Source organism: Entelurus aequoreus, linkage group LG01 (assembly GCF_033978785.1).
Source record: "Entelurus aequoreus isolate RoL-2023_Sb linkage group LG01, RoL_Eaeq_v1.1, whole genome shotgun sequence".
Classification (NCBI taxonomy): Eukaryota; Metazoa; Chordata; class Actinopteri; order Syngnathiformes; family Syngnathidae; genus Entelurus; species Entelurus aequoreus.
This window is the reverse complement of record NC_084731.1, coordinates 28,221,339-28,234,621: the sequence shown is the minus strand read 5'-3', so window position 1 is coordinate 28,234,621 and position 13,283 is coordinate 28,221,339. Positions and strand designations below refer to the sequence as shown.

The 13,283-nt window shown below is 40.9% G+C and overlaps 1 protein-coding gene across 2 annotated transcripts in view; it reads right to left on the bottom strand.

Annotated features, from left to right (window-relative positions):
• Positions 1-13,283, bottom strand: part of slc25a26 (solute carrier family 25 member 26) — a 101,508-nt gene that overhangs the window by 73,055 nt on the left and 15,170 nt on the right. For both annotated transcript variants that reach the window (XM_062061621.1, XM_062061537.1), the window contains exons 4-5: positions 12,058-12,162; positions 11,270-11,317 (exon numbers count right to left, since the gene is read on the bottom strand). In XM_062061621.1, coding sequence (XP_061917605.1) covers positions 11,270-11,317; positions 12,058-12,162 — 153 coding nt within the window. The remainder of the gene's footprint in view (positions 1-11,269; positions 11,318-12,057; positions 12,163-13,283) is intronic.

The following is a 13,283-nucleotide window of genomic DNA, read 5'->3' as shown; positions in this document are numbered from 1 at the left end:
TTGTCATTACTAAACGTTTTTCTGGCCCCAAACTTAGCCCAATTCCCCTCACCCCCCTCCGATCAACTTTTTTTTTTTTTACTCATTCTTCCCCCATGTTTAGCTTTTCCCATCTTTGTTATGGGGCACCGTCTTTGAGGCGATCCATCAGTGTTCCTGTTCTGTTCTGCTCTTGAAAGGGTTTGAACTGAAAATGAAATTATGCTGCGCATTTTAAGTGCAATGACAAAAAAGTTATATTCTATTCATTAGTTTTTAGTGTGTAATATGAATGGAAGACACTTCTTTATCAATACTGCCGATCACATAAACACACCCAGGGCAAGTCATGTGAGCCTACCTAATCACTAAATGTCAACAGGCCATCTCAGGCCTCTTGGGCTTTTCAACACTAGCAGTGTAAACAAATAAGGTGACACAGTAGTGCACAAATAAATGAAAAACAAAAGAGCAGGCTCTCTTGGCCTTCACATTCAGTTGAAAAAAATAAACACATTTCACTTTCACATCTTAAGTCATATCAGGGTGTGTAAACGTAAGAATTTAAGAATGAGTGCATATATTTCTATCCATTTATATATATATTAGGGCTGTATCGAATATACGCGATATATCGAATATACTCGATATATCGCGGTTTGTCTCTGTGCGATGTAGAAAATGACTATCGTGAGTATTTGAGTTTACGTTCTCACGCAGTTGCTTTTAGCTAAGGCATTACAATACAAGCGTTTTTCACCCTTTCTTGTCTCGCCTTCTCAAGAGAGATAAAACAAGTGCACCTTGTTATATACGTCACATACTGCGTGCAACGTCATATGCTCCCGCGGAGCAGAGAAGTAGCGGCATGGGTAAAGTTAGCTCTGGCGCAAGCGGAGCGGTGCGAATCTGGTAACAAATGAAGGAAGAAGAATTAATTCCCAAGAAAAACAGTGGTTTGGCTTCAAGCGGGAAGATGTTGAACAGACAACCGTAATATGTCAAGTATATGTCAACATCTCCGGCCGGTACCACACCAACAAAATGCCGAAGCAACCAGCACTGACCCAATTGAGTCTGGCGTCTTCCATTTCCACATCAACACAGTATGACAAAAATAGTCAACAAGAGAAGGAGATAACGTCCGCAGGAACCTACCACACAGCGAAGGACATACACAATTTGATTTCCTACTATGCAGCTCATTTTTATTTGACAGTTATTGAAATATATAAATGTGACATCATGCACAAAAGTGCACTTTATTTGTTTTTAAACTATTGTAGTGGCGTTCTGGACAAAAGTGCACTTAAATGTAGTGTTGTTTTGATATGACATCTTAGTGACAACATGCACAAAAGTGCACTAATAGCTTGTCTTAAAATGTCTCTGACAATCTTGCGCTTTCTGTTTTGGAAATTACATGAATGTTTGTGCCTCTGCTTAATAAATACAGTTTTGGTAAATTGACTTAGTTGTGATTTCCCTCTCTGCATGAAAGTTTAAAATGAGCATATATTAATGCAGTATGGACAAGAATGTTTTGATGTAGAAACATAGAATCATCATACTGGTGTGATTTTATGCATCAAGTGTTAATTCAAGGCTACGGCAAAATATCGAGATATATATCGTTTATCGTGACATGGCCTAAAAATATCGAGATATTAATAAAAGGCCATACTCAGTGTCCGCCCTAAGATCGGTAGGTTGTGAGTTCAAACCCCGAGTCATACCAAAGACTATAAAAATGGGACCCATTACCTCCCTGCTTGGCACTCAGCATCAAGGGTTGGAATTGGGGGTTAAATCACCAAAAATGATTCCCGGCCGCGGCCACCGCTGCTGCTCACTGCTCCCCTCACCTCCCAGGGGTTGAACAAGGGGATGGGTCAAATGCAGAGGACAAATGTCATCACACCTAGTGTGTGTGTGACAATCATTGGTACTTTAACTTTACATATCGCCCAGCCCTAATTTATATACACGCAGACACACACACATATATATATATATATATATATATATATATATATATATATATATATATAAACATATACATATCCCCCACGTCTCTCATTTTCCAACCTGCAGCAGGAACAATGAATACAAGGCTGGTTTCTGGAAAAAGCATGGAGAACTCAGCTCTTAGATGCTGCTTGCCGATTGACGGTGTTTTAAGCATGCAAACAGAGGAAGTGGAAGCCTCTCTCCACTGCTTTGTATGACAGCTATAACTCAGCCGACATCCCACAACATCTGGGCTGTCATTGCACGACTATGACTGCATGCTTTAAAAAGCTGACTCTCCACTGTGGCTATTTGACAAAACTGTTGATTATTTCACCCTGATTAAACTAACTAAACATTTTACATCCATCCATCCATTTTTTCCAGCTTGTCCCTTTCGGGGTCTCTGGAGCCTATCCCAGCTGCACTCGGGCAGAAGGCGGGGTACACCCTGGACAAGTGGCCACCTCATCGCAGGGCCATCACAGATAGACAAATCTGCTATAAGCAACTATTTGAAGACCGTTTTGGTTTATAGCATTCCCTGAAGATTAACTAGAGATGTGAGTAAACTGGATACAAATCTTTTCATACTTTCCAATATCTTGAATTGTCTCCTTTGTCTCCAATAAGTGTGTGCGACTGCACTATGTAGTCAATCAGTTGGGGCTCAAGGTGCCTCAGACACTGTCAGCTTCACTTACAGCCAAAGCGCTCATACCCACCATATCAATAAATTACTATCTAATAACTCATCTCCAACTCATTACACCAACTCAAATTTGTGCAGTTTAGATCAAATTGAACGTCACCTCACAGAGCTTCAGATCAAATGCTAAGGGTGCATATTCACTGGAGTGGCTGCTACTCATTGGTACTCTAAACTGAAGTGTGATGTGTGGCAAAGCCAATAGTTGGGGGGGGAGAAGGGAGGCTTCAGAACACACATTTCAAGCAAAACTAAGCTAATCCTGCCACCTAGTGGTAAAGCAAGATAACATCAGAGCAGTAAAAAGAAGCAAAAAGTGTACTTTGTAATCACCAATTATCCAGGCATGTGAGCACCGTTTGAGGAAAAAAAAGAGGAAAACTGCCGAAAAAAAAGGAACATTTCTATCGGCAGATAATGCTGCCATGCAAGCCTCGAAATATTTTTTTGAAAATCAAGACTACATTTCCTGCAATTGGGTGCATTTCTACACTATATTTTAACTTTAGATATATTCTCATCTACCAAACCTCTGTTGGCTCTTTTTGACACTTATATGTCCATGTAATGCACCACATACATTTTTTTTTTTTTTGGTAGATAATTTACTAACATATTTATAACATAAATCATCAAAAACATGATAAGAGTGTGTCGCCGACTTGGCGAAGGAATTCGAGCAAATCACTGCCCGTCTGCACCATACTGAAGCAGAATGTGAAATACGGTAATTTCTAAATGGTGGACATATACCCGTAAAAATTTGAAGAAGAAAAAATGCTAAATTGTGTGTTTGACGGGGAAGCAGCTGGAATTGGGTGCATTTCTACACTATATTTTAACTTTTAATTTTATTCTCATCTACCAACCTCTTTTGGCTCTTTTTGACACTTACATGTCCATGTAAGTGCCAACTTAGCAAAGGAATTCGAGCAAATCACTGCTCGTCTGCACCATACTGAAGCAGAATAAGACGATAGCAACAGCCAATAATGTTAAATACGGTAATTTGTAAATGGTGGACATTTACCCATAAAAATTTGAAAAAAAAACTGCTATGGGTGTGTTTGACGGGGAAGCAGCTGCAATTGGGTGCATTTCTACACTATATTTTCCCTTTAGATTTATTCTCATCTACCAACCTCTTTTGGCTCTTTTTGATACTTACATGTCCATTTAATGCACCACATAATTTGTTTTTTTTTCAATAGATAATTTACTAACATATTATCATTGAAAATGTAATGTAAAATTCTATAACATGCATGCAAAGAACTCAGAAAATGTTTCCCATTTGGCAACTCTATCCTATAGTCACGCCCCCTATAAACCATTACAGTCTATCACTTTTTAGAAGGATATCACTGACAGCATTGTTTTTTCAATGTTGCCTTTTTGTCTAAGATGCTTTTCAATAACTGCCATTCCAGAAATATTGACTGCTCTTGTGACTCAGGTATGTCCAACAGAAAAAGTTTTATTTGTAACAGGTTTACATATACGGTGGTAGTGTAACTCAAACTAACAGTGCCCCAACTTTGGAGTTGAGTTGAGTTGAGTTGAGTTTGAATTTATTTCGAACATGCAAGCATACAACATGATACATCACAATTTCCAGTTTCTCTTTTCTTGTTTTGAGATAAGAGCTGTCTCTTGGCTGATTGTTATGCTTTAAGTTGCAAGAACATTTTTTGTTAAAACCATCTCCCGCCATTAGTTATATATAGGTGAAACTCAAAAAAATTTAATATCATGTAAAAGTCCATTCATTTCAGCAACTTCAAATGTTAAACTAATATTTGATATAAACTCAATACATACAATTTACATATTTTTCAAGCTTTTATAGGTTATAATATTGATGATCATGGTTTACAGTTTTTGGAAACCTCAAATTTTCTGAACTTTTCAATTCAAGGTTTTCATAAGCTGTAACCCATAACCATCAAAATAAGTTTTGAAATATCTTGAGTTGAATGTTATGAGCCTATGTCATATATTCGTTTCAACTTGTACATCTAATTGCTGGTATAAACGAATCTTCACACGATATTTTCACATCTTTCTAGTTCCACCGGTAAATCAACACATACATACATATCAAATGTCGCAGTGAACCCCATAAGAGCCGTCCAAAACATTGGGTCTTACTCGCCAGCATTAGCTTATAACTCGAGACAAAATAACTTTGGTTTTTTAAACCATGGTAATGGAGAAAGTGAATGTGAAGGACAGTGCTGAGAAGAAGAAGTGGAATATCATTGAATTGAAGAAAGAAATAATCAAAACCAGTGGCGTGCGGTGAGGTTAATGTCTGGTGAGGCACAACTGCATCATCACAGTCAGATTTACAAACATATGAACCTGCAGTGCAGGTGTACCTAATGTTGTGTCCCTGCGGTCGTTCGCGGCTCCTGCAGCGCGAGCATTGTTGTTTTTGCACTTTTTGGCTTCTTGTTAAGTGACTTTTTTTGGGTGGATTCGGTCTTGCACGTGGAGGGTTTGGGTGTGGGCTTTGGTTGGTGTAGCCGCGGCGCTCCCGTCGGGCGGTGCATTCTGCGGCGGAGGTGCTTGGCACCAGGAGGCGGGGTTATGAGACGAGCCTCCAGTTTTATGATTGCTCAGCACAAGAAATACGTTACACATATACAGTTGTTGACAAAATACACTGTACATTATATACCTCAGCTAACTAAACTATGGAAATGTATAATATAATTCATATAGCAATACGGTCTCACTGCACAGCAGGCCAGCAGTTAGCCGAGTCATTGTGCACAATCCATGTTGAGGCACAAATCAGTGACGTGCCTCAACTGGCTGCTGATCAAGGTGCCGTCTCTTCTCAGTATTTGAACGGCAAATGTGAAAATAAAAATAAAAATAATCTAAAACTGGTGAAGTTAAATGGAAAATAACTTTAGTATTATCACTGGATACATATAACAATTTAATTATTATTTTTTTCTTTTTACTTTTTTTTTCTTTCCATGATGGCAGGTGAGGCCGTGCCTCCCCTGCCTCTAGTGACGGCACGCCACTGATCAAAACCATGATAGAATGTGTCGCCAACTTGGCGAAGGAATTCAAGCAAACCACTGCTCGTCTGCACCGTACTGAAGCAGAAGGAGACGATAGCAACAGCCAAGAATGTTAAATACGGTAATTTCTGGTGGACATTTACTTGTAAAAATAAAAAATAAAAAAACTGCTGATGGTGTGTTTGACGGAGAAGCAGCTGAAAGGATATAGTGTAGAAGTCCGCGCTCCAATAATACTGTAAATTATTAATGCTTTACTTCCTAAAACTTGTAGTTGTTAGTAGGATATTCTGTTGTATTGTTTTTATAGACTTAGACTAACTTTATTGATCCACAAGGGAAATTGTTACAATATTTCTTATCTAAAAGTTAATGTTACATGTTAAAATTCTGATGGTTTTTTTTGGTTTTTGTGTGGTTTTTTGGGGGGTTTTTTTGGGAGGGGTGGGGGGGGGGTAATTTGATTTAAATGTATTTAAATGAGGGACGCTGTTTTGAGATACAAGTGTTTTGTGTTAAGAGCACCGTCAGAGAACCAATTAAGCTCATAAGTTATAATAAATAATGGGTTATACTTGTATAGCGCTTTTCTACCAAGTTGAGGTACAACTTTTATTATCCGTCCATCCATCAGTCCATCTTCTTCCGCTTATCTGAGGTCAGGTCGCGGGGGCATCAGCCTAATCAGACAAGCCCAGACTTCCCTCTCCCCAGCCACTTCATCCAGCTCCTCCCGGGGGATCCCAAAGCGTTCTCAGGCCAGCCTAGAGACAGTCTCCTCAACGTGTCCTGGGTCTTCCCCGTGGCCTCATACCGGTCGCACATGCCCTAAACACCTCCCTGCTGAGAGTATAGAACTGGTCCATAGTTCCACGATCAGGACGGAAACCACACTGCTCCTCCTGAATCAGAGGTTTGACTATCCAGCGTAGCCTCCTCTCCTTCCATAGTTGGAACACACTCTCCGGTTCCCCATCTTGAAGAGAGGAACCACCACTCCTGTCTGCCAATCCAGAGGTACCACCCCTAATGTCCACGCAATGTTGCAGAGTCTTGTCAACCACAACAGCCCCACAGCATCCAGAGCTTCAAGGAACTCCGGGCAGATCTCATCCACCGAGGAGCTTTTTAACTATTTCGGCAACCTCAGCCCAAGAAATAGGAGAGCCCACCACAGATTCCCCAGGCACTGCTTCCTCATAGGAAGACGTGGAAGTGGGATTGATGAGGCGTTCGAAGTATTCACTCTATCGATCTACAAAATCTTGAGTCGAGGTCAGCAGGACACCATCCCCACCATACACGGTGTTGACAGTGCTCTGCTTCCCCCTCCTGAGGCGGCGGTTGGTGGTCCAGAATTGCTTCGAAGTAGTTTTCCTTGGATTCCCCAAACTCCTCCCATGTTCGGGTTTGTGCCTCCGCAACCGCTGAAGCCGCACACGTCTGTCGGTTCCATGTCTGCTCCCTCCAGAGTCCCATGTGCCAATAGGACCCGATAGGACTCTTTTTTTCAGCGTGACAGCACCCCTCATCCCTGGTGGCGTTCTGGAATTACCGCCACGACAGGCGCAAACCACCACCTTGCGACCACAGCTCTGATCGGTCGCCACGACAATAGACGTACGGAACATGGTCCACTCTGACTCAATGTCCAGCGCCTCCCTCGTGACATGTTCAAAGCTCTTCCGGAGGCGGGAATTGAAACTCTCTCTGACGGGAGACTCTGCTTGACGTTCCCAGCAGACCCCCACAATACATTTGGGCCTGCCAGGCCTTTCTGGCATCCACCCCCACCATCTGAGCCAACTCACCACCAGGTGGTGATCGTAAGAAAGCTCCGCCCCTCTCTTCACCCGAGTGTCCAAAACATGAGACAGCAAATCCGATGACTCAACAACAAAGTCGATCATCGAACTGCGGCCTGGGCTGTCCTGGTGCCAAGTGCACATATGGACACCCTTATGTGTGAACATGGTGTTTGTTATGGACAATCTGTGACGAGCACAAAAGTCCAATAAAAAACCACCACTCGGGTTCAGATCCGAGCGGCCATTCCTCCAAATCATGCCTCTCCAGGTTTCCCTGTCATTGCCAATGTGAACATTGAAGTCACTCAGCAGAACAAGGGAATCAATCACCAGAGGAAGCACTCTCCAGTACTCCCTCGAAGGCGGTGGGAAGCTACTCTCTCATCTACTGAGTTAAACTCCAACGTGCAGGCTTTGAGCCGGGGAGGCAACAAGAATTGCCACCCCAGCCCGTCGCCTCTCACTGTGTGCAACACCAGATTGGAAGCGAGTCAAGCCCCTCTCGAGAGGACTGGTTTTAGAGCCCTTACTGTGCGTCAAAGTGAGTCTGACTATATCTAGCCAGAACTTCTCCACCTCCCTCACCAGCTCAGACTCCTTCCCCCCCAACGAGGTGACGTACCACATCCCAAACGCAAGCTTCTGTAGTTGAGGATCGGACTGCCAAGGGCCCTACTTTTGGCTGCCGCGCAGCTTACACTGCACCCGAGCTCTATTCTCCCTCCTATGAGTGGTGAACCCATTGAAGGGGGGACCCACGTTGCCTCTTCGGGTGAAGGAAATCCGAGTCCTCGTTTTTTGTTCTTCATAAAAGGTCTTTGAGCTGCTCTTTGTCTGGTCACTCACCTAGAATCTGTTTGTCTTGGGAATAGAAGCCCCTGGACAACTTAGCCCCTAGGATCATTGGGACATGCAAACTCCTCTACCACGATAAGGTGGCAGCTCAGAAAGGAGACTTCTGTATTAGTTTTTTTTAAAGAAAATGCTTAGCTTGCAGCGGCACAATTGGAATCTCGGCTATTTTTTTCATGCAGCCGCAATCCAAAAATTGTTCTTTCCTCTTAAGGAAAAAATGCAGGAACAAAAATTAGTTACGCAATGCCTGACATCATGAACCAATAGTTTAAAATGTGTGCTTTTAGGTACAGTTACACACCACCTTCTAACTCCTGTCGAGCCTCCTCTTCCCCTAATGTGGTATCATGCCCATCACAAATGCTTTCTGAAGGTTGTGTAATGAATATATAGCACAGGTAGGACCCCAATTAGTTGGCGGGCAAGGGTGTTCGGCAGCACGCCATAGCACATAAACAAACTTATCTTGACAGTGTCGCTTGGCAAGAAGAGGGAGCGTGCAAAGGGGGCAAAGTGAAAATGAATTACCTTCCTGACAAACGTCAAAGCCAATCACCACACAGGATCCTTTGCTGTTGCTGCGCCACATATCCCTGCCGCCGTGTTGCGATTCATCTGCCTGCGTTAGTATGCACACAGGCCGTGCGCCTGCCTACAAATGTATTCATTTATTCAGAGTCCCTCCGAGAAATCACAGTGTCTTGTTGTCCTTTTTTCCCCCAGCTGTCCAGATGGAATTTGCGTGAATAACATCAGTTTAGTGAGGCAGAAAATAAGTACAGGCCAGCACAGAGGAGGGGACTAGATTACGCGCTTACCCACCTCTTCCCCAAAAAAGACAGAAAGACAAGTGTCACCTTCATATACCTAGTTGTGTGTCAGACTTCTTTTCTCAGTCAGATAGCAGGCAAGCAGAAGTGGAACTTTGGGAGGTAGTAAAACTTTAGTACACCTTTGAAAACTACAGAAAAGTACTGGGGTCAAATGCAACGCCCAGGGGCCAGCTCTGACCCGCCACATCATTTAACGTGTGTGTGTAAATAATGTGCATCAAAAAATACTTATGTAACAATACAAATATAACAACACAAAATGTATTCTTTCTTGCTATTTTGCCCAAAAAATGTGCATGAAATTGAATATCTTTTGAAATGTAATATTTGATCATGCAACAAAAATGTTATTGTAGACTGTATAAAATAAAAAAAAATTGGTAAAATAAAAAAATTAATTCTTAAATATATGCTTGTTACCTTGACTTATGATTTCAAAGCAAGTTATCCATCATTTTGTACGTAAAAAATAAGGATTATACAGATGAACAATATAATAGCAACATTGAATGTGATAAATTATTTTAACAGCAGAAGTTTGTTCGCAAATTACAACAACACAAAGCACTTTTTGGAACAATTCAACGAACTCTTCAAAGTGATCGCTGTCACAGAAACATGGATTGATGATAAAAAAAGAAATAGATTTTGATCTGGAAGATATGAACTACATTACATCCACAGAACTAACAAAAACGGAGAAGGACTAGCTGTGTACGTGATGAAAAACCTGAACTACAAAACAGTAAAAAAAACATGTAATTTGCTATTGATAATATCTTAGAATGCATAATCATAGAAATATGACATGAAAAAAGCAAAAACATATTCATCAGTTGTATTTATAGATCACCTAAATCAAGTATTGAAACATTGGAAGATTGAATCAAGGCAAATTTTATGGACACTTGTTTAAAAAAAATATTTTCTTTTGTGGTGACTTTAATATTGACATATTGAACCCTAATAAGCAAAAATCCATTAATGACTTCACCGATACAATGTATAGCATCCGTTTATATCCTAAAATCACAAAGCAAAGCAGAATCACAGGACACTGTGCCACGCTTATCAAAATTTCTATCAATGATTTTGATAACACTACAAATTGTCTACTTATAACCAACGTTAGTGATCTTTTGCGATTTTCACAATATATGATGGAAACTATAAGAAGAGGAACATGGACAACAAAAAGACATTTGGAAGACTATGCACAGAGAAGACTATGATTGCTTTCAAAAATGAGCTAAGAGACCGCCAGGAAGGCGAGAAACAGTTATTATTTCAACCGTACCTCCCGTCAAAAGTCTGAGGACTGACCGCACTGTTCCTGTCTTCACAATAAAAGTGGTGCTCTATCCTGCCTGTGCTAAGAAAATAAGAGTGTCCAAAAGCTAGCGCAAACAACCTAGCAAGCCACGGAGTTTGCCATCAATGTATTTCTTGTGAAGTGTATAAAAACGGAGTATGGAAGCTGGACAAACAGATGCCAAAACCAACCACTTAATTTTGTGGTATTGGACAGAAAGGAGGACTTTTTTTCTCCTCCACAATGTAAAATCAAAAATGTGGAAGTTGTCAGCACTACTGTGAATCATGTCTGATTTCAATCAATGCTAGTCATCAGAATCAGGTAATAAACCAATTTATATTCTTGTCTTCATTAAAGAAAGGAATCCATATGCTAAAAATGCATGTATTTTGTACACCTTTAACATGTGAACAAAAACGGTGAAATAAATAAATAAACAAAAAAATCCACTTGCAATCAATTGAATGCCCAGAGTTTACAATGACCTGGATTATTGAGTACATCTATAGACACAAAGACAGAACTGTAAAAAACCCGCCTAGTTTGTGGCAATTTTTTTACCAAACAAAAATGTCATATTTTCAATCAGTAAGTTAAAATAAGCTAAAAAATAAGCAGTATTTGGTATACTGTATGTTTAAACCAGTGTCGTTTTCAAAAAAATAGATATTAGATGAGCAAATACAGGTAAAGAGAGTGAAAAAGAGAAATAATCCCACCTCTCTGAGAAGTGTACTCCTGAATCCTCTATACAGGCCTCGGACACCCTGTTATTGAAAAAGAAAAACAGAAATAAACATGTCTGACTATTGAATTTTAGGCACAATAGCAATGTGAATAAACCATCAACAAAGTTATAAGTTTGCACTGTTTCAAAGAAATACTTAACCATAGGTCTCTCAATGTTTCAAATTATCCTTATCTGACAAATATACAGTATATACGTAACATAAGCAAGCCCTTCTGAACAGGATTTGGGGATTAAACAATTCATTACTCCAGATTTAGCAATAACGTTGTTACATTACATTAATAGGCCACTTCACTGCACAGGCCAAGCCCCCTTCGACTGCGTCTCTACCCTGTTAGCTATGTTGAAGTTTTTAGCGCTTTCATATCGACTCTACTGACAGATAAGTTAAAATTATACCCTACTTCTTATTAGAAATAGCAACAGCAAGGATGCATGCGCATGTAATAACCAGTCTGCCCCACAACAAGGTACACTAAAAGTACACTATAAATAACTTTGGACAACAACTGGATAAACATTTAAGACTCGCGCAAAGCTCTTGGGTAAACCTCTACCATATTTATAAGTCATCACTGTTTTACCAAATCATGTGAAAATGGTGATAAACACAAAACATGCTAAACATGGCCTAAGGCTTTTAAATGGTAAAATACAATGATTGACTGTCGACATACAATATAATTAAGTATCATTATGGGTAGAGAAATAAATATTGTAGATAAATCAAGTTCGTCTTGTGGACAAATGCTGTACCTCTTCTCGGAGTGTAACCACAAGCATGTGGTATGTGCTGGATGAGGGTGTGGCCTGGGTCCGCTGTTTGACCACCTCTGTGGGCACTCGGATCAAACATGCCACCTATAGGAGGGAAGAGAAAAGTTTATTGCTAACAATGATAGGTTCTAAAAGTTGGGCCGTAAAGTACAAGCTGTTGAACTATGTAACTATTATAATCTTTGTTTTCCCTAATTCTAAAATACCACTCGCGATCTCAAAACGCTGTTCCATTTAAAATAATTTTAATTTTTTGCATTGCAGTAAATGATAAATGGGTTATACTTGTATAGCGCTTTTCTACCTTCAAGGTACACAAAGCGCTTTGACAGTATTTCCACATTCACCCATTCACACACACATTCACACACTGATGGAGGGAGCTGCCATGCAAGGCGCTACCAGCACCCATCAGGAGCAAGGGTGAAGTGTCTTGCCCAAGGACACAACGGACGTGACCAGGATGGTAGAAGGTGGGGATTGAACCCCAGTAACCAGCAACACTCCGATTGCTGGCACGGCCACTCTACCAATTCCGCCACGCCGTCCCACACAGTACCTGATATTAGCCTGTGGATGTTTATTGTTCCATGTGGCAGGGGTTTCCAACTAAGGGAATAGTTACAGAGAGGCAGCAGGAAAACAGGTGTTTATTAGCCAATTAACATGGCAGAACAAACAGCAGACATGGCACCTGAGCAACAGGTAAAAAGGTCATACATAACATCAGGCATACGCTGTCTGTATCCAAACAACATGTGCTGCCATTAAACACACACACAGTTCCACCTCATCAACCATACGTCAAAAACAGACAGGCAACCAAAAGGTAACAATGACAGATATGAATATTTGGCATAATATCTCCTATCACCCAAAAGGCAGGTTAAGCTTCCTAACTGGCAACTTAATTTTCCGCTTATCCTGCTCCTTAGTGAGGACATCGGTGAGCCACCTCCCTGCTGTGACTCCCCTCAGTCCGACAGATGCCAGATTGTCAGTGTCACTCCCACCACTCGAGCTGCAATAAAAAAGAAATACGAGCCTTTTCACTTTTGCTCCATCTCGTGATTCAGCGTCAAGCCTCGAAAAAAGTTTAAGGAGATGGTCTCTTGAGGATATTGCTCTTAATCGCTACTACTATGTGGGGGTAAAGGTTACCCACAGCAGCTGTTTTTTAGACCTGTCAACCACTGATCCTACCA